Source organism: Aedes albopictus, chromosome 2 (genome assembly GCF_035046485.1).
Source record: "Aedes albopictus strain Foshan chromosome 2, AalbF5, whole genome shotgun sequence".
Classification (NCBI taxonomy): Eukaryota; Metazoa; Arthropoda; class Insecta; order Diptera; family Culicidae; genus Aedes; species Aedes albopictus.
The window spans coordinates 110,198,152-110,225,573 of record NC_085137.1 but is presented as its reverse complement, the minus strand read 5'-3'; the positions used below and the strand labels follow the sequence as shown (position 1 = coordinate 110,225,573).

The 27,422-nt window shown below is 40.3% G+C and overlaps 1 protein-coding gene across 2 annotated transcripts in view; it reads right to left on the bottom strand.

Annotated features, from left to right (window-relative positions):
• Positions 1 to 27,422, bottom strand: part of LOC109420660 (villin-like protein quail) — a 66,932-nt gene that overhangs the window by 20,211 nt on the left and 19,299 nt on the right. Inside the window, exon 2 of one of the 2 annotated variants that reach the window (XM_019695082.3) lies at positions 26,447 to 26,750. In XM_019695082.3, coding sequence (XP_019550627.2) covers positions 26,447 to 26,467 — 21 coding nt within the window. In that variant the 5' untranslated portion in view covers positions 26,468 to 26,750. Of the gene's footprint in view, positions 1 to 4,686; positions 5,406 to 26,446; positions 26,751 to 27,422 lie in introns of those variants that run through there. The other variant, XM_019695081.3, reaches the window with a different exon arrangement.

Genomic DNA, 27,422 nt, shown 5'->3' with positions numbered 1-27,422 from the left:
ATTTTTACAATTTCGCCTAATTGTTTGGGTAACTGTTCAACATATACATCTATTATTTATCATCCACCCCCTTGACGAGTCAACGAGCAAAGTGACAAAAGAAGAAAATGAGATTTGTTCCGGCCTAACTTCCGTTAAAAAATCTACATGAATGCCCTCGTAGAGCTTTTTGCAAATATTTTGAGCTTACACTAATTTGAATCGACTATAAAGTTCACAAAATAAATCTTTGAAAAAGTTCAGTATTGGTAACTTTTGCATAACATTTACACTAAAAATTATTTGTACTGGGTACAGATTTATATTGTGTTTTGCAAATAAATTCCAGATAAGTATCTCTGAAGAAACTCTAGGGAAATCCCTGGAGAGATTGCAGAGCAATCTCTAGAGGAATTTCCAGAAGAGTCCTGAAATAATTCCAGAAGAATTCCAATAGAAATTCCAGAGCAATCCCTGAAGAAATTCCAAAACAATTCCTGGAGAAATTCAAGAAAAACTTCTGGAGAAATTGTAAAAGAATTTCTGGGAGAATTCCAAAAAAAATCCTAAAGGCATTTCAGAAAAAAATCTAGAGGAATTTCAGAAGAATTCCAGGTGGAATTTCAGAAAGTTTTAGGAGAATTAAAAAATAATCTGGAGGGATTGCTACGAAATCCCTGGTGGAATACTGTATTAATTCGAGAGTATTTATTGGAGAAATTACAGAATAATCCTTGGAGAAACTTTAAAAGTATCCCAGCAGAAAATTCCAAAGGAATCCATTCAAGAGATATCTCTGCAGAAATTCCAGAGTACATTACGATAAAACTGCAATACGGAGTATTTACAAGATTTTTTAAAAATATACTAATAGCCTGATACTATACTATACTATTGCACCACGACTACTCCTAGATATTCCTTACTAGGATTTTTCTCGTCTGAATCGCACTTTTTCGGAGGGATATCTCCAAAATTATTAAAAAATTCCCGTATTATTCTCACATGAATGTCTTTGGGGAGCTTCTTGCAAATACATATTGTAACCTTGTGCTGAGTCCTTGATAAAGTTCAGTATCGGTAACTTTCGTACACTATTAATTATTTGTACTGAGTACGGATTGATGTTTTGTGTTGATACCACAAAAAGCCTCTCAATTTAGTGTTCGAAGAGTACTTCCACAAAACAGAAGGTAAATGCTAAAGGCATTAAGAAAAGTTTCTGAGCAGACCAGGAATAGAACCCAAACGCTTAGGGCATGCCCTTGCTGAAGGTCCGCGCGTCCATCGTAGCTGCTGTAGGGGTCCAAAATAAGTTATAAATACAAATATCACAATTCATTTTTTTGCCTTTCTCGTACACTAAGTGTACTGGAAAGGCTATATGTTCACTCCAAAAACGACTTTTTGATAGAAGGCCCGGAGGGTCAAGTCACATATACCAATCAACTCAGCTCGACGAATTGAGGTGATGTGTGTGTGTGTGTATGTGTGTGTGTATGTGTGTGTACAAAAAAACTCACACTCACTTTTTGGCAGTAAACCTCAACCGATTTTATTGACCGACGGTTCATTCGACGCGGAATCTGGTCACATTGTTTCCTATTGAAAATGGTTCGGATCGGTCCAGCCGTTCCGGAGTTGTGCCATTTACGTGTTCCGGATCAGTACCCTTGGAAGGGGCTATACATAAAAATGTAACAAACGCATACATGCGACACATCAAACTGCGGAATTTTGGATAACCTGATGAACAGTTAGCAAGAAAACAGTCTCAGACCATATCTGAACCGGTTGTGTTCCAGAACCGGTTCTGGGTGCCCCGCCGGAAGTGGCCAAATATAGAAGTGAACCAAATCCATACATGCGACACATCAAACTGCTGCATTTTCGATAACCTGATGAGCAGTTAGCAAGAAAACAGTCTTAGACCATATCTGAACCAGTAGTGTTCCGGAACCGGTTCCGGGTGTCCTGCAGGAAGTGGCCAAATATAAAAGTGAACCAAATTCATGCATGCGACACATCAAATTGCGGCATTTTCGATAACCTGATGAACAGTTAGCAAGAAAACAGTCTCAGACCATATCTCAACCGGTAGTGTTCCGGAACCTGTTCCGGGTGTCCTGCAGGAAGTGGCCAAATATAAAAGTGAACCAAATCCATGCATGCGACACATCAAACTGCGGCATTTTCGATAACCTGATGAGCAGTTAGCAAGAAAACAGTCTCAGACCATATCTGAACCGGTAGTGCTTCGGAACCGGTTCCGGGTGCTCCGCCGGAAATGGCCGTATATAAAAGTTGACAAAACTTTTGCATACGGCACATCAAATAACGGCTTTTTCGACAACTTGATGACCGGTTATTGAGGAAGTGGGCTAAACCCACATTATGGACTGTCAGTAGTGCCAAAACTAGTTCCGGGTTTTCCTCCGAAAGCGGCTAAATATAAAATTGAACCAAACCCATGGCTTTTTTGATAACCTATTAAACTTTAGCAAGCATATAGTCTCAGACTATTTAAGAGACTATCGGTAGTGTTTCGCAACCGATTCCGGGCAGGAAGTGACACCAAACCTATGCATGCGATAGCTCAAATCACGGCTATTTAGGTAACATGTTTAACAGTTGCAAGAAAATAGGCGCAAGCCATATCAGTGTGTTACGGAACCGATTACGGGTGTCCCGCCAGAAATGGTCAAATGTAAAAGACAACCAATACATGCGACATTTCAATTACTTTTTCAGTAACAAGATAAACGGTTAACCAACGAATAATCTCAGACCATATTTGGGAGAACCGGTAGTGTTCCAGAACTGGTGACAAGACGAGTAACGCGTCGGAAGTGGTAAAATATAGAAGGGAACTAAACCATAGCGGCGTTTTTGATAATCTAATGAACGGTCAACAACAAAATAGTCTCAGGTCACATCTAGAACTTCTAATAATATTTCGGAATCGGTTGCGGGTGTTCCATCGGAAGTGATTTAATAGAAGTGAATTAAAATCATGCATGCGATACATAAAATCGTGGCTTTTTCAAAAATTTGCCGAACGGTTAGCAAGAAAATAGCCTCAGATCACATTCAATTTCGGCTTTTCAGTTGACAAAAACCTAGTCCCAGACAATATTTGAGACCACCGGAAGCGGTTGCAGGTGTCCCGCCGGAAGTGGTCAAACGCAAAATTTAACAAAACCGATGCAAGCTGCACATCAAATAGCGGAATTATAAAGGCGAACAAAATAAATGTCAAAGCGATAAATCAAATTGTGGCTTTTTTGATAGCATGTAAACGTTGGGTAAGATTATAAGATTATATATGCAGGAGAACAAAATCGTGACCAAAGCGATCTCTTCAAATCACACCATTTCAGATTCCTGCGGTGTAAATGTATAGTAGGATGGATCAACGTTTTATGGAAAAATATAATTTAATCGCATAAACACCTTATACAGTTTTTCAATCTTCAATCTCCATATGCTTTTGAAATTACTGCTCACAATTTGGGTGCGGCTGGTTGAGCCCTCACTTTTCTTATTGCGATTGAAATTTGAATGGAAATGAAATTCAAGAATTTGAATGCATTTTTCTTGTGGGAAGGTCAAATTTTACATGAATCATGTTACCAATGATAATAAAATATAGCCTAAAGTGTGCTGAAATAAACATTGGCGAAGATCACAAAGTGATCTGTGATTGTGAATACAATTAACCTTCTTCATGCATTAGCTGCTGTAGGAAATGGAATGGGGTCATAATGACCCCAATACACGACTAGGGTTGAGGTAGTCAAGCAGTCAACTGAGAGGTCTGATATTTTTCAGCTCTGTTTTGCTGTTGAACATAACATCGGAATATGTATCAATAATAAGCTTCGAAAATCGATGATGGCTTTGTTAAAATTGTTGCTTTTCTATATGAAGTGTTTTCAGGATTCAGGAACATTTTGGCTAACGTCGACGAAAAGTTCATGAGTACATATTCGACGAGAAAGGCACTATCACCACTAGGTGGATTAATCTGGGTTTTTTAATATCAATTCAGGCCAAATTATATCAATTGCATTCACTACCAACGTCGTCTTTTGAACTCCATATTTTATTAGGTGGATAAAAAGCGCAGTTGAATATTTTCAATATAAATCATTGAACTTTGTAGCAGGTGTTCTGATTTTTCACAGTTACAAATTTGGCAGATATCATTTTCGAAAGTGTAATGGTTTCCGAATGATATGTACTCGAGAAGTACTCGGTTAGCATAGATAAAAACACAAACACGCTATAGGGCACTGCACTGTTTTGATTTTGTATGAGATTTTGACGTTTCTTGGCCTTGTTGTTTACAAAATTTCTGTAAGAGTGAAAGAGAAGGAGAGAATTTCATGCAGTGACCTATATGATCTCACATTCCAACTGAAGCAAAGCATCCTTATTTGTAACATATAGGGTATAGGACCATTTGGGCAGGGTCCACTATTCGGACATATTCCGCTACCACACAGTTGATTTCAAACCAATTACATTGAGTATCTGATATTATACCTTGAAAAATAAAATCCCTTAACTTTTAACTCAACTAAACAAACTATTTTTACGTTTATAAAAGTTCCAAATCGCTCAATTATTTATGCAATGATTTATGGATTATAACAAAAACTGGTAAAAATATATAACAAGTACAAACTGTGCAATAATACATACATAATCCTTCTGATTGATATCCAAAATTTGCATTGTCGACAGCAATCAATACACGAATGGTTATTTCACATAAATAATTCACTTAGGCACTTAACAGCTGCGAATTCTTTTCTAACAACAAAAAATTCTTAATCCAACTTCAGATATTTATCACACTACACTCTGACGAGCTGTTCGATTTCGGCCAATTTTAGCAGATATCCACAATCGAAACAAATACTACAGCATAATATCACAGCACACTACGATTTTCCCCTTGGGCGAATTCACAGTTCGGTGAAATTCTTCCCAGAACATCAGGCTGGGGGGGCATCAACGAACGGCACGGCAGTCAGTTACTAGTGGCGGCGGCACGGAACCACGATCGTCAATAGACTTCAATACAGCGAGTGGAGCACAAGCAACGAACATGCGCGCGCGACGACGACCGGTCGGGTATGGTGTGAAAGAAAAACGAAACGAACAACATATCGCGCCGAGCTGCGGGACCGAAATGATATACAACAACGACCGATGCCATGCGAATTCGTCCGGTTCTGCTGCTTGCTGCTGGTTGTTGTGTGCTGTGTGGCTCGGCATCACTGGAAATGTGAACCGAAAACACGGATATAGGAGGGCACAGGTGTGTGCTTCAAGCTGGAGGTAAAGACGGCCACCACAGCAAACGGCAATTTTCTTTTTGCCTGATGGCGTGGCTGCTGGTCCCCGAGCTGAGGGGAATGATTGTGGAATATTAAGTTCGGAAATTCCATAGACGGCTCTACAGAAGCCATGGTTCATCTAGGTAAGACCGATAGGACAATTGAACGAATTTGAATATTTTCAATAGTATTTGTAGCAGGATGAAAGTTGACATGAAATTTTTATTATTTTAAAATTTTATTGCAATCAACTGACCAACTTGGCGTATTTTTGATTATCTCTTAGATGTTCAGAAGTTCAGTTACATGTTTCTGTGGATTTTGGACCGATGACAATTTAAGGACACAAGAGATGAACACAAGTAGAAAACGATTAGCCAAATCAAGAAAACAATTTGACACAGGATCGACTATATTTTAACATACAGGGTTCGATTGATTCGATGAAAAAAAAAACATACGACAACTGACTTAACGAGGAGAAAAACATATTTAACCATACCACAAAATTAAACAAGGAGACAAACACAAACCGTGTGACCATAACACTACATAGGCAAATCCTGACTGACTGACCAATTGAAAACTTCCCAATCTTCTACCGTAACTTTCTGAGTCAGTTGCAACAGTGTCTTAATGGATATCATTTTCCGCGTACGGCTGGCAAACTGCTTCTGAAAGATTACGTACTCTTTTCTATCTTCGGGTCTAGTGTAGAGGTTTCAACTCTATTCAGAGTGCAGAAAAAAAAATCCATAGACGGCTCTACAGAAGCAGCCATTCAACAATATTTTAATCAATCAAGAAGTCTTCCAAAACTTTTCTTTCTCTTAAATTTTATTGGATTTGTCAGAAAAGGCTTTCAAAGGCTCCACCAGGAACAACTTCTTCAACAATGAATTCTGAGTTTATTTTAACTATATATTTTTGACCACTTACTAAAACATGTATACATGTATACATGTATTGTATAGTATGCAGATTTCATACTTGAAAATTCTATCAAGACATTTTTCCGTAAATTCCAAAAAATATTGTTATTGTCACATTCATTCTATATTTCTCTGCGTGCTTCCGTCTCTACCCACTACCACGTACTTCATCTTGGTAGTGTTAATGGTTGAGTCAAACATGTACTCGCTGTCTATATTATTGAAGTTCATACTTTTACTTTAACTCATCCATGATCTCAAACGAGCTCAACATATTTCATCTCAATTCCTTACACATGATTTCAAGTGTTAGCATTCCCTCCTGCTCGGGTGCTACTGCTACTGTTGCTCTGGGTACGTCGATCGACGTTTTCCCATCCTCTAGCAGCGTCATTAATCCCGCGGGTGGTGGCATAGACGGCTGCAGCAGTATGCTGAGCGGGAAGTAGGTATGCGGGGCTTTGGGTGCATCCAAATGCCGACAAAAAGAAATTGCTCGCGTGCTGTTGTGGGCTTGCGGAAGCTTCGGCTGAAGAAGCACTTACTTTGCTTACTTCGTGCGGGTTTGCTCGTGATATACCCAACAACGTACCTACCTACCCATCGGGATTGGAAAAGCATTGTGCGAGCGATGATGGTGGTGGAAAAAAAGCAATAACAACAGAAAGGTCAATTCGCAGAAAAAAAAAAACTCGGCAAAAAACTGTTGTTGGCCCGAATGGAAGGGCAACCGTCGTGAGATAGAGAAGAAAATAATAGGTGATGCATCATCAGAATAATTCTGTAAAAAGATGGTGTTTGAACAGAGTAGTGAAATCCTCCGTTGGCCCTAAATCGAACTTCGAAGTAGGTTGTACTTATCAAAAAGTTCAATGGTAAACTTCCTTGATAAATAATCCCAGAAAAGTAATAATCCCAGAAGGAATTCCAAAGGAATTTCTGAAAGAATTCCAGAGAAATTTCTGAAGGTCCAGAAAACTTTCTGAAAGAAATCCAGAGGAATTTCTTAAGGAATTCCAGGAAAAATTTCTGAAGGAATTCCAGAGGAATTCTGAAGAAATTCAGGAGAAATATCTGAGGTATTCCAGAGGAACTTCTAAAGAAATTTCAGAGAACTTTCTGAAGCAATTCCAGAGGAATTTGTGGAAGATTTCCAGAGAAATTTCTGATGAACAATTCCCAGAGAAATTTCTGAAGGAATTCCAGACAAATTTCTGAAGGAACTCCAAAGGAATTTCTAGAGGAATTCCAAAGGAATTTCTATAGGAATTCCAGTGAAATTTCTAGAGGAATTTGGGATGAATTTCTGGAGAAATTCCAAAGGATTTTTGTGTAGAAATTCCAAAATAGTTTCTGTAGAAATTACAGAGAAATTTCTGGAGAACTTCCAGAGGTATTTCTGTAGAAATTCTAGTAGACATTCAGGAGAAATTCCAGAGGAATTTCTGGAGAGATTCCACAGAAATTTCTGGAGGGATTCCAGAGGAACTCTTAGAAGAATTCCAGAGGAAATCTCGGAAGAATTCCAGAGGAATTCTCGGAAGAATTCCAGAGGAATTCTTGGAAGAATTCCAGAGGAAGTCTTAGAAGAATTCCAGAGGAACTCTTGGAAGAATTCCAGAGGAAGTCTTGGTAGAATTCCAGAGGAGTTCTTGGTAGAATTCCAGAGGAATTCTTGGTAGAATTCCAGAGGAATTCTTGGTAGAATTCCAGAGGAATTCTTGGTAGAATTCCAGAGGAATTCTTGGTAGAATTCCAGAGGAATTCTTGGTAGAATTCCAGAGGAATTCTTGGTAGAATTCCAGAGGAATTCTTGGTAGAATTCCAGAGGAATTCTTGGTAGAATTCCAGAGGAATTCTTCGTAGAATTCCAGAGGAATTCTTGGTAGAATTCCAGAGGAATTCTTGGTAGAATTCCAGAGGAATTCTTGGTAGAATTCCAGAGGAATTCTTGGTAGAATTCCAGAGGAATTCTTGGTAGAATTCCAGAGGAATTCTTGGTAGAATTCCAGAGGGATTCTTGGTAGAATTCCAGAGGAACTCTTGGTAGAATTCCAGCGAAATTCTTGGAAGAATACCAGAGGGATTCTTGGAAGAATCCCAGAGGAATTCTTGGAAGAATTCCAGAGGGATTCTTGGAAGAATTCCAGAGGGATTCTTGGAAGAATTCCAGAGGGATTCTTGGAAGAATTCCAGAGGGATTCTTGGAAGAATTCCAGAGGGATTCTTGGAAGAATTCCAGAGGGATTCTTGGAAGAATTCCAGAGGGATTCTTGGAAGAATTCCAGAGGGATTCTTGGAAGAATTCCAGAGGGATTCTTGGAAGAATTCCAGAGGGATTCTTGGAAGAATTCCAGAGGGATTCTTGGAAGAATTCCAGAGGGATTCTTGGAAGAATTCCAGAGGGATTCTTGGAAGAATTCCAGAGGGATTCTTGGAAGAATTCCAGAGGGATTCTTGGAAGAATTCCAGAGGGATTCTTGGAAGAATTCCAGAGGGATTCTTGGAAGAATTCCAGAAGAATTCTTGGAAGAATTCCAGAGGGATTCTTGGAAGAATTCCAGAGGGATTCTTGGAAGAATTCCAGAGGGATTCTTGGAAGAATTCCAGAGGAATTCTTGGAAGAATTCCAGAGGAATTCTTGGAAGAATTCCAGAGGAATTCTTGGAAGAATTCCAGGGGAATTCTTGGAAGAATTCCAGAGGAATTCTTGGAAGAATTCCAGAGGAATTCTTGGAAGAATTCCAGAGGAATTCTTGGAAGAATTCCAGAGGAATTCTTGGAAGAATTCCAGAGGAATTCTTGGAAGAATTCCAGAGGAATTCTTGGAACAATTCCAGAGGAATTCTTGGAACAATTCCAGAGGAATTCTTGGAACAATTCCAGAGGAATTCTTGGAACAATTCCAGAGGAATTCTTGGAACAATTCCAGAGGAATTCTTGGAACAATTCCAGAGGAATTCTTGGAACAATTCCAGAGGAATTCTTGGAACAATTCCAGAGGAATTCTTGGAACAATTCCAGAGGAATTCTTGGAACAATTCCAGAGGAATTCTTGGAACAATTCCAGAGGAATTCTTGGAACAATTCCAGAGGAATTCTTGGAACAATTCCAGAGGAATTCTTGGAACAATTCCAGAGGAATTCTTGGAACAATTCCAGAGGAATTCTTGGAACAATTCCAGAGGAATTCTTGGAACAATTCCAGAGGAATTCTTGGAACAATTCCAGAGGAATTCTTGGAACAATTCCAGAGGAATTCTTGGAACAATTCCAGAGGAATTCTTGGAACAATTCCAGAGGAATTCTTGGAAGAATTCCAGAGGAATTCTTGGAAGAATTCCAGAGGAATTCTTGGAAGAATTCCAGAGGAATTCTTGGAAGAATTCCAGAGGAATTCTTGGAAGAATTCCAGAGGAATTCTTGGAAGAATTCCAGAGGAATTCTTGGAAGAATTCCAGAGGAATTCTTGGAAGAATTCCAGAGGAATTCTTGGAAGAATTCCAGAGGAGTTCTTGGACGAACTCCAGAGGCATTCCTGGACGAAATCCAAAGGAATTTGTGGACGAATTCCAGAGGAAGTCTTGGAAGAATTCCAGAGGAATTCTTGGACGAATTCCAGAGGAATTCTTGGAAGAATTCCAGAGGAACTCTTGGAAGAATCCCAGAGGAATTCTTGGAAGTATTCCAGAGGAATTCTTGGAAGTATTCCAGAGAAATTCTTGGACGTATTCCAGAGGAATTCCTGGACGTATTCCAGAGGAGTTCTTGGACGTATTCCAGAGGAATTCTTGGACATATTCCAGAGGAATTCTTGGACGTATCCCAGAGGAGTTCTTGGACGTATTCCAGAGGAATTCTTGGACGTATTCCAGAGGAATTCTTTTACGTATTCAAGAGGAATACTTGGACGTATTCAAGAGGAATTCTTGGACGTATTCCAGAGGAATTCCTGGACGTATTCCAGAGGAATTCTCGGTCGAATTCCAGAGGAATTCTTGGACGTATTCAAGAAGAATACTTGGACGTATTCCAGAGGAATTCTTGGACGTATTCCAGGGGAATTCTTGGACGTATTTCAGAGGAATTCTTGGAAGAATTCCAGAGGAATTCTTGGAAGAATTCCAGAGGAATTCTTGGAAGAATTACAGAGGAATTCTTGGAAGAATTCCAGAGGACTTCAGAGGTAGAATTTTTGAGGAATTCCTGGATGTATTCCAGTGAAATTTCTGGAGGAATTCCATGAAGAATTCCAGAGGAATATTGCAACGAGTAATCTTGAGTGTATCATGTCACCTGAACAATGCAATAGAATAACATTTCGAGCATGCTGCTAGTTTCCTACTCCACCGTTACGAAACAACTATCCCGCAAACATGCAAATACAAGTACTCGATGATTGTGGCTGGGCTGCTTAACATCGTTAAACAGATACCAACATATGCACCGAGATGGTCACAATAGAACATCTATACTTTATATTATCATAGGACATAATATAATTATTCTCATCATACATACAGTAACTGTTCTAGCTTTGTTTAGATATGTGAGAAAATCACCACAACGTACGGTATCATCCTACACACTTTTACTGTACAACCCTGATAGATTGAATGCAGCAATGCAATCACCACTATTCAGTAGTGTGAAAACCATCCCAAGGCAATAATCCATCCAGCTGAATGCGCGAGCACATAAACTCAACATTACCCCTAACTAAAGTGACAATGCGCAATTCATTCCGTTAATGATCATCTTTTTACTTCGTTCGTATTTAATTCGTTTCCGTACGCCAGTGCCAGTCGTCGTCATCGTCGTCGTAATTTTAGCAGTCATGACTGACTTCCGGTGCGTTCTTTCTCCCCCTGATACAAGCTCGAATGGGGGCCCACAGTTGGAACCATTTTCAAGTGCGCGTGCGAACAACTGGTGCGACCATTAAAAACAAACAAGCCGGGAAATGGTATCAAACTAACAGGTGAACTAGCCGGGTAAGGTCGATGTCCCAGAAAAAGCGTCGAACTGCTGGTCGGCGGGAGACGTGTGAACCGTGCATAGATAGCAAAGAATTAATTTACAGGCGTGAGGAAAAGTTAACTGTCAGTTTATAGTCAATACTGCTGAACATGCTATAAGGATAAGATATAACAAAGAAGAAAGAAGATACAAGATAACAGATATACAAAAATTAGAATAAACAAGATAGTGAATAAACATTTAATTAAAAGATAAAAGAGAGAACATCAGAGGGTACAAAATAGATATAGAATAGAATCGCAAATAGAAAATAGAGGACAAAATATGGAAGATGCAAGTTAGAAGAAATACGGTAGAATGTTGATGAACTTCAAATGCAGAAATTTAAAAAATTCTTGATTTTCTACGAAAAAGTCTGAAACTAGTCGTCTTTTTTGTCTCCACTCTACCAGAAAAAAATATCCCACCAGACACACCGTTAAACAGAGCCTATTACCTGCTGCTTCAATTGGAACCTCTTCCATAGTTCTCCCAGCGTTCCGCTTGAGCGCCAAGTACACGATTTACGCTAGCGATCGAACGAAGTAAGAAGACACATCGTCGTCATCTAAATGTCAGACCCCAAAACAAAACTACTGGCAAAGAAACCTACTTGAGCACGGTTCAATCTAGAAAAGAAATTGAAGCTTGTTTAGTTACAGTTGGGCCCCACCACATCTAGCGGACTTGGCAGCGCCAGCGGATGGAATGCTTCTTATACGATGATCGTGTCCGTTCGTACACCGAGCCAATGTAATCATCGTGAATTTTTTCTGCCATTTAAGCGAAATTACATAATCACCCCTGGTGCTGCGGATTGTACTGGCTGTACTGGTTAGGAGAGCGGTTAGAAACAATCCGTTGTGGTTTTCATGGGTGTTGTTGCGGGAATTAAATGGGAGTGGAAAAAAATCTAGGTTCGTCACTCTGACTGGTGCCGTTGAAATCGCTCGATTGGGGTTGACGACGAGATAGATGGATGCAGTCAGTATGTTCACGGTCTTCGTAAAAAGGAGGCGCAGAACAACGGTTACAAACGGTTACAACGGATGGTTCGATATTTGTGGAAGCCACGACGACGTTGAGACATGATTAGTTGCAAAAACGATCGTGATAGGTTCTGGATGATGTAAGTTTTCTTGTGCATGGGAAGTTTTATCTTTATTGCATTTCTTCTCTTAGGGCTAATAAACTACGCAGACTCTTAGGGGGGATGGGGGGGTCTGGCCAAAGTCTACGCTCCATACAAATTTCGAAAATTTTGTATGAACGAAAGTCTACGGAGGAGGAGGGGGTCTGAGATGGCCCAAAATGAGTCTACGTAGCTTATGCACAGCGCCTTATTAGAACTTTTTTGACCTTACAGCAGTCAGAGAAAATGCACAATGAATCAATTGTGAGTAGAAAGTATCTATATTCTACACTATATTCAATAGAATCATCAAACATTTGTAGGCAGTTTTTACGATCAAAACTCGTTTTTTTTTGTTTTGCTATGTAAACGTATTCACAGAATTCCACATAAGGAATGTAATACATATACAGCGAATACATTAATATGGCCATTGTTTTGATTTTCAATGCTTCTCAATTTCTAAAAGCATATGTTCCCCATGTTAAGTAGAGACGGCGGATCAACATCGGAGTGCAAGGCAAGGACACTACTGTGTCGAACCAATACCAACGGCAACGACCCCAGCGAACAAAGAGAATTGACGTTTGGAAATTCGCTACGTGGAACTGCCGATCTCTCAACTTCATTGGGAGCACCCGCGTATCAGGTATCAGGTACACGGAAAGATCGATGTACACAGAGCAAGGAGTAACTTTCACGCAGCGATCGAAAAGACAAAAGATTTCATGCAAACTTGTGTGAAAATTCACGCAAATTTGTGTAACACCGGATCAGCACATTTTTTGTGCTGATCCAGTCGTACGCAAATATGAGTGAAAAATCCTTTGTCTTTTCGCAAGTTACTCATTCGCTGTGTACTTTCGTTTTAGGGTGTATCAGTAGGTCGGCTCCAGATGCACGTTCTCCTCCATTTGGGATATGTGTGTCATCGCCATGAACACGAGCCTATTCATCATTTATCTGACGTAGAAGGGAAGGATAAAAGGACAGGACAGAGGAAAGAACAGGTAAAGGGATAGGATCTTCATACACGCATAAGCGTACCACAATGCATTGCAGTTGCAATGGGTTCACAATAGTGTCCTGAAAAGGACCCTGTAATAACGCACAAGCGTACCACAATGGGTTCGAACAGCGCCCTGAAAAGGGTACTGTGATAACGCATAAAGCGTAAAGAGAGCATATAGCTCTTTACCACAGCGGGTCAAGAACAACAGAACGTCCTGAAGATTCAAGTTTCTGAAGCCAGTTTCACTGAATAAGTATTTTTCGAGTACTCGGAAACGCAGTTGCGCAAAAACTGGACAGTTACATATTAAATGATACGAAGTTCCATAATCGGATTCACAGCTGTCACAGACAAATGAATCAGCTTGCTGAATATTCGCCATGTGATAGCTGAGTCGGCACTGGCCAGTCAATGCTTTGACCAGCATGCTGCAATTTTGCTTTGACAGATTTGTTAGATACTTCGCCACCCCTAGTGGTGGCGTAGTACAATACAATTTTGTTTGACGACATGACTCCAAACTATTCCAGTATTGTTTGTGCTGAGTGACAGCCCAGGTGTCAATCTGAAGCTTTACCCAACATTTCGATACCGGAATAGCAGGCTCAGGGCCAATGAAGTCAGGTGATGGTCCAGTGCGATCTAATTCATCAGCCATTTTATTTCCAGCGATGGAAGAATGGCCAGGTACCCATATCAGGTGAACAGTGTTTGCTGAATTCAGCTCCTCGATATGAGTTCAACAAGCGATAACTATCTTCGACCTTGAGTTGGCCGAAGCAAGTGCTTTAATAGCAGCCTGGCTATCTGAACAGAAGTATATTACTTTGCCCATTACGTGCAGCTGAAGTGCTGATTGCACTCCGCACATAAGAGCAAATATTTCGGCCTGAAAAACAGTGCAGTGTCTACCAAGTGAATAAGACTGATGCAGCCTTGGCCCACGAGAATAAACACAAGCACCTGCTCGACCTTCGTGAAGTGAGTCATCAGTGTAGCATACGATGCCGTCTGAAATACTTCTCTCCAGATAACCAGATGTCCACTCTTCCCGGGAAGGGAATTTCGTGGAAAATGTCCTATATGGAAAATTACAAGCAATTGTAAGATCACTTGGAGCAAGGACAACTTTGTCCCAATTCACCAAAAGTGGAAACAACGAGGTGTGTGTTGAACTGCGGTTCACAGGAGTTTCCTCTAGTAAACCGAGTACCCATAGACGGTAAGTGCAAGAAAGTGCTTCTTGTTTGAGATGAATGTGTAGTGGGGCAACGTCAAAGAGAACTTCGAGCGCTGCCGTAGGAGTTGAAGAGAACGCTCCAGACATCGCCATTAGGCACATCCTTTGGAGATGGCCTAATTTTGATTGGACCGTTCTCACTTCGCCCGTTTGCCACCACACAAGACATCCATAAGCCAATATTGGACGAACAACAGTCCATTTCATATACTTGGGTTTTAGACCCCAAGTTGTACCAAAGGTTCGCTGACATTGCCCGAAGGCCATACAATTTTTCTTGATTCTAAACTCAACATGAGTGGACACCTCAAGCTTGGAATCAAGAATGACTCCAATGTACTTTACCTGTTCAGTCACACTGATTTCAGAATCAAAGAGACGCAAAGATTGAACACCATTACGGTTTCGCTTTTCCGTGAAAAGAACAATAGATGTTTTACTCGGATTTACCGAAAGGCCATATTGGTGACACCAACCCTCAACTACCTGAAAAACGTTTTGCATCAGGTCGAAAAGGGTGCTGATGCACATACCGACTAACACTGTTAGGTAGTCGTCGGCAAAACCATAAGTAGGAAAACCACTATTATTGAGTTGCCTCAATAGCGTATCTGCTACGAGATTCCACAAAAGTGGTGATAAGGCTCCCCCTTGGGGGCATCCACAAACACTCAATTTCTTAATCGCCGCTTGACGCAATGTCGAGAAGAGATGTTGGTTTTTGAGCATTTGGTGAATCCAACTGGAAATCATTGGAGATATACCATGACCCCGTGCGGCTCCCAATATGGCATCGAAAAGCACGTTGTCAAAGGCACCCTCGATATCTAAGAAAACACCCGAGCAGGATTGCTTTTGAGCGAATGCCTTCGTAAACAACTTTGTGTAAAAGAGTCACAGTACTTTCCAGATTGGTAAGCATGTTGGTGCACATGAAGAGGCACATTGGCCAGATGAACATCACGGATGTGATGATCGACAATGCGTTCTAAGCATTTCAGAAGAAAAGAGGTCAAATTGATAGGTCTGAAGCTCTTTGCTTCTTCATACGACGCACGACTCACTTTCGGAATAAACTTTACAGTAATATCCCGCCAGGATTTGGGAATATACCCTGTAGCAAAACTGCAAACAAGTAGTTGTTTCAAAACATATGTGAAATGATCAAATCCCTTCTGAAGCAAAATAGGATAAATCCCATCTGCCCCTGGAGATTTGAAAAGAGCAAAACTATTAAGTGCCCATTCAATCGATTCTATAGTTATGATACTCCGAGCCGAAGCTAAAGATTCAAAACTACAAGAAAAGGCATCAGGTTCCTCCGAAGATGTAATATCCACACATCCGGGGAAGTGTGTACTGAATAAGCATTCCAAAACTTCCTCATCAGAGGAAGTGAAATCACCATTTGGCAAACGAAGTTCGTTCACTTGAAAATCCTTAGATTTTGCAAGGATTTTGTTCAATCGACTGGCTTCACTCAGACTGGAAACATTTGTACAAAGGGTTTTCCAGCCGGCATCATTTAAATCACTTGGAGTATTAATTGTTGGTGAGTATCCATGAAATTTGGCTGCAACCAAATCGGTAATGAGATCCCAGTTGGTTGACCGGGGGTTCCTGAAACGCAAAGTTTGCGAAATAACATTCACATGTTCAAACAAGATGTAGCGATGGTCAGATAAAGATTCTTCATCAGACACATGCCAATTGTTCAGCTCGTGACTAATTCTGCTAGAGCAAAGCGCTACGTCTAACACTTCCTCTCTAGCAGATACCATGAAGGTTGGGCGGTTGCCTATGTTAAGTAATCCAAGATCTGTACTACTTAAGTATTCCATCTAACTGGATCCTCTCAAATTGATGTCTGAGCTGCCCCAGATTATATGGTGAGCATTTGCATCACTACCAATAATTAGCGGAAGGCCTTTTGAAGTGCAGTATGCAATGACGTGCTTGAAAGCATCAGTAGGGGATGGTTCATCATGCGGTAAATAAACCGAACAATAAACGTATTTCCTGTTGAGGTTTCCAACAGATACATCGATTGTGATAGCACATACATCTCTAGTAGTTAGTTCAGAGATGAGTGTAGCAACGATTGCGTTGTCGACAAGCACACATGCTCGAGGCATGACACGTGAGTTTGCCATTTCATTTTTACTGAAAGTTGCAAACACCGGATTCACAAGGTTTCCTAGATAGAAATTCCCCTTACGAAAGTAAGGTACTTGGACTAACGCCACTTGGGCTGTACCATTTTGCATAAGTCTACAAAGATTGATCGTTGCTGTTCTTTTGTGCTGAAGATTGATCTGAGCTATCCTAACCGTAGCCACTACCCAAACTAGGCAAACTCTTAACAATCACAGCACAAAAAAGAACAACAACAATAAAGTCAGATCGGTATCGATTTGAGTGCGCCAAAGGCGAGGATGCACAGAATATACTGTGTAAAACGCATAATGCGAAACCATATAGGTGAAAATTTAAACTAATTAATAACATCTTCATAATCCCGCCCTTATTCAGCCTCAAGTATGAGATTGAAGAAGGACAGCCGATTGTCTCGGAGAAACACAAGGTCCACCGCGCTATTGCTCCGGTTAGCACAGTAAGGGCAAATACTGTGGAGGGTGCCCTGGTACTCCAAAGGCTCCGTTAGCGGTTAGGTTTTTATAAGACCCCCCTAACCATTCATTCCTAAGGCACGGTAAGCGTAAAGCCGTATAACACCTTGAATTGACACTACACAGCTAACTAGGCTGATCGGGAAAAGAAGTTAATATTGGTGATCAACTTCATACGGGCCCGAAAAGCCGGTAAATGGAAAAATTTCTGGAACAATTCTCGCTGATATCATTCTATGTAGAAAATCCTCCTCTTCTTTCTATAAAAATTGAAAAGGAATACTTTCTAAAAGAATTCTCAGAGAAATCTGACGGCCTTAAGGTTAAAAAAAAAGTTCACTATTGATCCGCTTGGTACAAGAAGGCGTACAGAGCAAAGAACACGATGGGCATGATCTGGCGAATGGCACAAACTTCCCAAGTGGAGGAGAACGTGCTTCTAGAGCCGGCCTACTGGTGCCTGATGATCTTGTGAGCATTGCGCGTTACCGAGATTGACGTTGAATAAATAAATGAATGTACAAATTTTCTATAGAGTTAGCAATTCGACCGTCAATAAACTACATACAGAGTAACAGTGCAACTTCAAAGGGTGGCCTTTCGATATTTGACCTTGTACAGTGTAACACAAAATAACAAATCATTTTTAAAAGAATGAAAAATCTCAAATAAAGCTGGCAAAGTGTAACAGGTTTGAAAAAAGGCCTTGATGAAAATTCGGCCTGAATGACTCAGCTGAAATGAGCAGTTTCAAACTCACCAAACTTTGGTTTACCCAAGCTTCTATCCTATGCTAATTATTGCGTGTTTCCATTCCACAAATTAGATAACCGTCTGTCTGCTAACAAGGCTTTAATTTAAATATATTAATTTCTCTCCGGAAAATTCCGGATTGGTCCAGAACTCTTGGCAGCTCCATCCAACAAAAAGGAATTCTAATAAAAATAGTAGCAAAACAAACAGAAGATAATTGAAATGGAACTTTCCCATCTCATACCCACGTCATGGTTTTAAAGAACACACGTGCGCAAGTACACCTGCCTGCCTGCATATTGCATGATCTTCTGGAATAAAATTAACTTCGGATCATGTATGGATGTATGTTGGAACCCAACCCAGCAGAAATCTAATCAGCAAAATAGAGGAAAAAACCGATGCGCCCGCTAAATTACAAATGATCATTACCTACCCTCACATCCAACTGACTTGGGTAACTCCAGGCAGGCAACCGTTCAACAAGAAGGCCCGTCTCCGGAAGAATGAGATCAAGCCAGCCGAGACGTGCCCGCAGAAGAGGGCGGCGGCGGCGGAGGCCGGTGGACGGATGATGAGCTTTAGCGCCGGGCGGGGCACTTCTAGACCATGGAACCGACGCCGCCGTTGGGAAAACAGCCAATAATAATCTTATAACAGCGTGGAGGGGGCATTGAACCGGTAAATAGGCTTAATTGTGATTTCAAGCGTGCCGAGCTGCCCGGGATCTGCTACCAGGGCGAGGCGGGCCTCGAACGGGTGACTTAAATGATGCGTAGATCTCAAAACTGATCGCAAATATAAAATTCGCTTACCGGCCGCGGCCGTTTCATTTGCAAACTCTACGCAAAATTATCGGGAACCAGTCCCGCTGGCACCGGACAGACATGGGGGCAAATTGTTCTGCTTTGAACGAGGGCAGTGGGAATGGAAAGCCGAACGCGCGATGCTCATCATAATGGTGGTGTGCGCAGCGCACCTTTTATATTCCACCTACCTTCTGGAAATTACACACCGCGGAACATCGGAAACAGCTCACGGAAATTCCCCCCGGGCCGCCGCAGCATCGAACAGACAGACCAAGTGGGGCAGTGGAAAAAAAAAGTTCCATTCTTTCTATTGTTCGGGTTACGGATTTTGTTGTAGTAGTAAGGTGAACAACTCGGAAGCAGGCTCGGAATTAATCGAATGCAGATCTGGAGAAATGATTTAAAGACCCCAGAATGGAGCAGGTGGGATACAATCGTCTTTTTGCTATAGCTGGCACTCGGAAAAATGTCAATTGTCCCGCTCTAGCAAGCAACGGGTATTGGATATCCAGGAAAAAAAGAGAAACAAAAGTTTGCATAATTTTCCACTCCAATGCCCATCGCATCAGCTTGCCAGACCACACATTGCATACGGGACGTGCCTCCATCAGAAAAATTAAATAATTTGCCAACAAGCAGCGTTACTGCTGTGAGTTATGTTTTGATAAATTATTAGGGTTAGGTTTCCCTTTATCGTCTCAATGGGTTACCCATAAATTTTACGTAGACCATTTGTAAGACATAATGGTGAACCTGGGGCGGGTTAATAAGTTCATGAAATAGTGCCCCTTTTTACGTCCCGCTATTTCTCGTGTTTATCGAGGAGAATGAGTGATAAAAAAGCTGCCTGCACTATATAGGGATCATAACATTCACGAAACCTTCATGAAAACGGAAAAGTATGTTAAAAATGGAAATTAGTAGTGTAATTATTAATGAATCAATCCAGTACTTCCCACAGGAGCTGTTTAGGGACTCACTTAGGAATTCCACTTAAAATTGCTTCGGGGATTCCTTCTAAAGTTTCTTCAAAAACTCTTCTTAGGAATGCTTCAGAATTTCTCCAAGAATTCCATCTTCGATTTCTTCCAGAATTATTCCTGGTATTCCTCTACGTATTCCTTAAGAAATTCATCCAAGAATTTCTTCAGGAATTTCCAGGGATTCAACAATGAATTCCTTCAGGAATTCCTACATGTATTCCTCCTGAGATATCCTCCTGAGATCCCTCCAAGAATTCATACAAGATTTTTTTTCAGAGATTCCAAGAAATCCTCCAGGGTTTCCTCAATGTATTCAGGACTTCAGGACTTCCTCCAGCCATTCCTCCAGTAACTGCTTCCGGGATTCTTCCAAGAACTCCACCAGACTTTCCTACAGAAATTTAGCCAGGAATTCCTCAAGGTATTCCTCCAAGGATTTTTTCCCCAGAGACTCTTACAGGAATTCCTCCAAATATTTCTCCAGTAATTACTTCAGGGAATCCTCTAAGAATTCCACCAGGAACTCTCCTAGGTATTCTCCCAATGATACTTCCTTGGATTCTTGCAGAGATTTCTCCAGGAATTGTTTCAGCAATTCCTCCAGGAATTCTACCAGATATTCCTCCAGAAATTACTTTAGGGATTCCTCCAGAAATTCCTCCCGAAATTTCCCAGTAGTTCTTCCAGAAGTTTCTCCTGGGATTGTTTCAGCAATTCTTTCTGGGATTCCTCCAGAAATGCATGCAGGCATTCCTTCAGGATTTAATCCAGGGTCTTTTCTAGAAACTCCCCTAGAAATTACTTCTGGAATTTCTTCAGAGACTCCTTCAGGAACATTACCAGGAATTAATCAAGGAATTTCTTCATATATTATGTCAGCATTCATCCAGAAATTTCTCCAGGAAATCCTTCAAGGATTGCTTCAGAAATTCTTCCAGGATTTTCTCTAGGAATACCTTATGGATTTTTTCCAGGAGTTCCTCTAAGAATTCTTTTAGATCTGCCTCCAGGAATTCCGCTCAAATTCATCCAGGAACTTCATTAGGGATTTTTCCAGGGATTTCTCCTCAAATTTCTCCAAGGATTCCTTCAGAAGTTCCTTCGAGGATTTCTCCAGAAATTGCTCTAGAAATTCCTCCAGGAATTTCTTAGGGTTTTTTTTTTTCTCCCATTAGATTCCCCCAGAAATTCATCCAGTAATTTTCGCAAGAATTCCTCTAGAGATTCCTCCAGCCTCAGCAATTCCCAAAGGAAAATCTTAAGGAATTCCTTCAGGCATACCTCCAGAATTTTATGCAGGAATTCCTCCAGGAAATTCTCTAGGAACTACCCCAAAATTTCTTCAGGAATTCCTCCTGTAATTTCTCTAGAAATTGCTCCTCAACATTTATCAGTTATCATATCAACAATTTTTCCAGGGATTTTTCCAAAAAATCATCCGGGGATTTTTTTAGAAATTCCTCTTGGAATACCCTCAGGATTTTTTTCAAATTCCTCCAGGCATTTCTCCAGGAATTTCTCCTGAGAATTCTTAATGAATTGCTTCAGGGGTTTCTCCACGAATTTCTCCAGGGATTACTCCAGGAAATCTTTCGAAGATTTCTCCAGGAAATCCTCCAGAAGTTCCTCTAAGGATTCTTCCAGCAAATCCTCTAGTGATTTTTTTTCAGAAAATCTTCCAGGAAGTTCCTGAAGAAATTTCTCTAGGGATTCCTCCAGGGATTTCTTCACAAATTTCTTCAAGGATTCTCCCAGGGATTCATTCAGATTTTTTTTTTTGCGAGGATTTATCGAGGAATTCCTCCAGAAATTCCACTAGAAATTCCTCCAAGATTTTCTCAAGGGATTTTTTTCAGCAATAGAAAAATAATAGAAATAGAAATATGAATCTCCCACAATTCTTCTGTAGTTTTGTCTAGAAATTCATCTAGTAATTGTTTCAAAAATTTCTCTAGAGATTTCTCCAGGAATTTCATCATGGACTCCAGCAATTCCCACAGGAATGCTTCTAACAAATTCCTACAAGATTTTATCCAGGAATTTATCCAGGAACCCCTCCAGGAATTCCTTCAGGAATTACCCCAGGAATTTCTTCACGAACTCCTCCAGGATTTGGTCCTGGACATCCTTCAGAAATAATGTCAGCAATTCCTCTAGAGATTCCTACAGGCATTTCTTCAGAGATTTCATCAGGAATTGCTTCAGGGATTCCTCTAGAGATTTCCCCATGAATTTTTCAAGGATTTTCCCAGGGATTCCTCCAGAAAATCCTTCGAAGATTCCTTCAGGAAATCCTCCAGAAGTTTCTCCAAGGATTTCTCCAGGATATCCTCTAGGGGTTTCTTCAGAAATTCTTCCAGGAAATTCTCCAGGAATTTTTCAGGGATTCCTCCAGGTATTCCTCCAGGAGTTCCTCCAGAGATTTCTTCAGGGATTTCTCCACAAATTTCTTCAAAAATTTCCTTAGGGATTCCACCAGGAATTCCTTCGAGGACTTATCCAGGAATTCCTCCATAAATTCCGCTAGAAATTCCTCAAGGATTTTAGGGATTTTTCAGAAATGGCAAAAATAATATATATAGAAATCCCCAAGAATTCTTCTGGAGATTCCTCTAGAAACTCATCCAGTAATTCTTTCAAGAACTCCTCTGAAGCCAAGGGCTGAAAGTCTCTTTAATAAAGACAAATCAATCATATCAATCAAGAATTCCTCTAGAGATTCCTGCAGCAATTCCCACAGGAAAACCTCTAGGAATTCGTCCAGGCATTCCTCCAGGAATTTCTCCAGGAACTTCACCAGGAATTCATCCCTCCAGGAAATACCCCAGGAATTTCTCCAGTAATTTATCCAGGAATTGCTCCTGGATATCCTTCAGAAATTATGTCAGCAATTCCTCTAGCAAATCCTCTAGGGATTTCTTCAAAGATTCTTTCCGGAATTTTATACGGATTCTCCAGGAACTCATCCAGAGATTTCCAGGGATTTCTCCACGAATTTCTCCAGGGATATTCCCAGAAAATCCACCAGAAAATCATCTAGAAATTCCTCTAAGGATTCTTCCAGAAAATGCTTCTGGAATTTCTTTAAGGTTTTTTTTTTTTCAGAAAATTCTCCAGCAATTCCTCACAGAATTCCTTTGGAGATTTCACCAAGAATTCCTCCAGAAGTTCTTTCAGGGGTTCCTCCAAGAATTCATCTAAGAATATCTCTAGGTATAACGCCTCCAAGCATTCCTCCAGGATTCTCTCTATAGATTTTCCTAGAAAGTTATTCAGGGGTTTCTCCAAGAATTCCTCCAGAAATTTCTCTAAGATTTACTTCAGGAATTCCTTCCTTCTGATTTTTTCTAGGAATCTCTCCTGAATTTTCTCCTAGGAATGCTCCAGAAATTTATCTAGGATTTCAGGGATTGCTTCGGGGATTCTTCCAGGGATTGGTCCGGGAATTCTTCAGAAATTCCTCTCAGGTTCTCTCCAAAAATTTATTCAGGAGTTCCGTCGGAAATTTCAGAAATCCTTCAATCATCTTTTCATAGATGTATGTTCCCAAGAACTTCTCCAGGTATTTTTTATTTTGAAATACATCAAGAATTTTAGGAGGAATTCCTCCAGTGAATAATATTGGCAGATAATTAAAAAAGAATGCATACAGGAACCAGGAAATTCTAGGTGAATCCTCAAAAGCGATCGTAATTTTCAAAATAGTTCAGCTTTAATTTTTTAATAATGTTTAACAGAAAAAACTATTGCAAAATAATTCACGAGTGAATAAAAATTCTTGATCTTCCAGAAATTGCCCGCATAAACGATAATCATAAGATGTGCTTACCCACCCATTCGGGATACAATTTGACCAGTATGCTGTACTCTCACTTCAAGTAGTATTCATATCACCGAAAAAAAGCCAATTAAAATTAACTATGTTAAAGTCATGCGGTGATCAAACCTAGTAAATATAGTATGATTGTTGAACCGTTTACAGTACGGTCCGTGTATGGTGTTTGTTTATTAGGGTGGTCAGTGGAACGGACCTGGTGTGATGGTTAGAACACTTGACTATCACGCCGAGGACCTGGGATCGAATCCCACTCCCGACAAACTCGCAAAATGTGAGTTCTTCCTTCGGAAGGGAAGTAAAGCGTGGGTCCCGAGATGAACTAGCCCAGGGCTAAAAATCTCGTTAATATAGATATAAAAAAAAAAAAATAAATATTAGGGTGGTTATCGCTACCAGCACCACGTTGATTTGTGTCGATCAGGCGAGCTTTTACAAAGCATTGTACAATATACAACAGCATGACTGCTAATGCTTTTAGAATATAATGTTAATAAATTCAATTTCATCGTTTTGCGTATAAATTTTCTAAGGGTTCTTGCCCCCCTCTGACCGAAAAGCTGGCTACGCCCTTGCCTGCATAAGAGGTAAAATACCTGAAATAACAATTCTGTGCATAACGCGTGAATAATGACATCAGGTATGGCAATACCTGAATAATAATTGGCGATTTGTCCATACAAATAACGATTTTTCCATAATTGAATAATTCCTCAAGCAGTCCTCAACACCAAACCAATAACTCGTTGAGGTATTGTATCAATACCTACAAAATACCAAAATAAGTTATTTCCAATATCTGGACAACCGACCAATACCTTGTCTTGGTATGATACCTGACTTTGGTATGCTCCAGTTATGTGGCAGTTATTTATTCCTGCTCGGGTTAAGCCAAGGCTTTCGAGCCCGGACACAGATCAAATAACTGTGTTCCATCCCAGGAGTAGGCATTCCAATGGAGTGCGTATTAACCTTCTTAGCTTTACCACTCCCAACGATCGTGTACCCAATCCATATTCCCTCGATAAAGAAACGGTTGGTACGGTTGTCCCCGTTTCATCAATCCTCCAATCCTAAAACTTGTGTCAACCATGTTATTCATACGTGGATAATCTGGTTGCCACATTTTTTTGAATTATCTTTGAAACCATTAGTCTGCGCAGTGGGCCTTTCCGTTTTAATAATTGTATCACATCATACCTAATATGCTGCAAATATTAATGATGACAAGAAAATATTAGAAGTAATTTTGGTATTTCCAGGATGCTTTTCAATACTGGCTGTGCAAGCACTAGATTAGATTAGATTAGATTAGATTAGATTAGATTAGATTAAAAATAAGCACACGTATCTGTATTATGTATTTTTCACAAGTCAAATAAGAACTTTCGTTTCACTTCTTACATCGACTCAAAAAAAGAATGAAAAACACGTGTTTTTTTACTAAACAACAGTTGAATTGAAAAAAAAAAGACAATCGACCTGGCAGCCTCTACAGACTGAACATTACTAACATTGGACAACGGACAACACATATAAAAACTAGTGATCAAGTGGAGCGTTTTTCGTTTGACGAAAAGTTTTCCCCGACTGGAGCGGGAAACGAACCCACACTTTGAGGATTACGAGACACTAAATGACTTACACCGCTAACCGCTCGGCCACGAATTAATGTGTTGTTAAGTTGTTAACAATAGGATGGCGCAGATAGGAAGGCAAACGGCTGGCAATCGGGTCTCGAGTTACAATCTTGATTTAGCTCAACTTTTGTGTAATTATTATTTCATAATAGTTGTTCATAGTATAAGTGCCGATTATAAACACTCGTGCAAATTGAAAAAAAAATGCAATTTATTTGTTTTTGACCATTTTTGCTGAAGCTGAATAACAATATTTTTGTAAACGCTTTGGTACACAACACAATGCCTTATAATTTCTCGAAATTTGTATAAACAAAACCCAAACAAAGGCTGTACCTGAAGATTATCCAAATGTTATTCAGCAACATGCTTGGAGTTTGACATGTCGTAAGCTAGGCTTTGAACAAACACATCCGAACAAAAATTGACCGGATTCTCTAGAGGTACCAAGTTCGGGAAATCACCCATATGATACAGAAATGCAAGTAAATTATAAAATAGAGTTTGAATATGTACTATATTTCAAATAAATTTGTAGCTACGAACCTGCGTAGTTCAGCAACTCCAAGGACTGTGTTTTCACCGTGAATTTACATCAACAGACTGAATTGGAATGTTTGCATTAATCCATGGGAAAAACAAGGAATTGAACTCGAACAAGCTGATTTATTGCCACCCATCTTAGCATCTACACCACACACAGCTAGAGGCTGAACAAGCCATTCTTCAGACCAATATTCAGCTGTCATTGTTTTCAGCTACTGGCACCTTTATCCAGCCCATGTTCAGCTAATACTCTCACTGTTCACTATCCATTGTTACTTGGAATATACCTACATTCATACTTACATCCAAATTGAGTCGCAGTTTCAAAATAGCGATGCAGCCGAAAATTCCATTCGTCAGAAAGCGTTTTATACTGAATTTTCTGCACGAATGTTAACTCTGGGGGAGCAGATTGAAACCGTAAAACATCCCAAACAACCCACCGCCAGTTATCAACTATGCTTAGCATGACTTTTTGTTATCACAATAATTCACTTTTATCACTTCGCAAATTTAAGTTTTACAGATTACACTTACTTCCAAAATCCAAATAGTGTGTATTTTCAAAGAAATAAATTATGCTCTTACCTTCATTGCTGTTTTGCTCATCGTTTTGTTATTTAACTGCTATATCTGCACGAAGTTCTGCCACTATTTAATTATTTCATAACGCTCGGAAAACTGCAACCTCAATGGAACGATGATCACTTAGCACTCTGTCAACCGACTTAAACTAACATCAGCATTCTACATAACTCTCAGATTTCTCCATTCAAAAACCACTTTAGAACTCTGTGCAATCCTCACAAAATTCACTTTCAATCGATTGCAATGCCGCATCAGCACTGATCCGCGTCAGTTTTTCCCCCTAGTTCACAAGAACACCGTTCCGCTTAAACGAAAAAAATGGCTTTTTCATCACCTGAATGCCACCCACATACTAATCTGGTTGCGATCACCGTTTTTTTTTTTCACGCTCTCTTCAACCTCGACGACCGACAACAGCGGCGCGGCAGCGGCGACACACAGCATCATCATCAATTCGGCACTGCAAAACCGCGCGCCATCCACCAGTAGCCTCTGCACGCGACATGCCACATACCTCCGCGCCCAACCATCAGCAACACGTATACAACACTCGGTTAGGGCAGCACTTGCTGTTGTTGAATTTTCTCATCATAGAATCCCTGCAGCAGCAGCAGCGGAAAACCTACCATTCTTCTGCATGGTTTCATGCTACTCATGATGGGAGAACTGCTGCTACCTACCACCATTGTATTCTGTACGCGGCGACCGTCGTATGCATAATAATGGGTGATCTGCCCTCGCTCTCGGTGCCCTGACTAATGGCACAATCGCCATTTAAATATTCCGCTTTTCACGGTGATACTCTATTAAATAGAGTGGTTCACGATTTAGAGTTTTTTTTTTACATTTACCGTACTAACTGAAGTATGATCGTACTGAGATGTCCTCCAAGACCGCTGCTGTTATGAGGATTGCCTCCTTCCCGTCCGAGACTTGGGACTAATATTTGGGACTGATCTCTGACTCTTAGTAACGG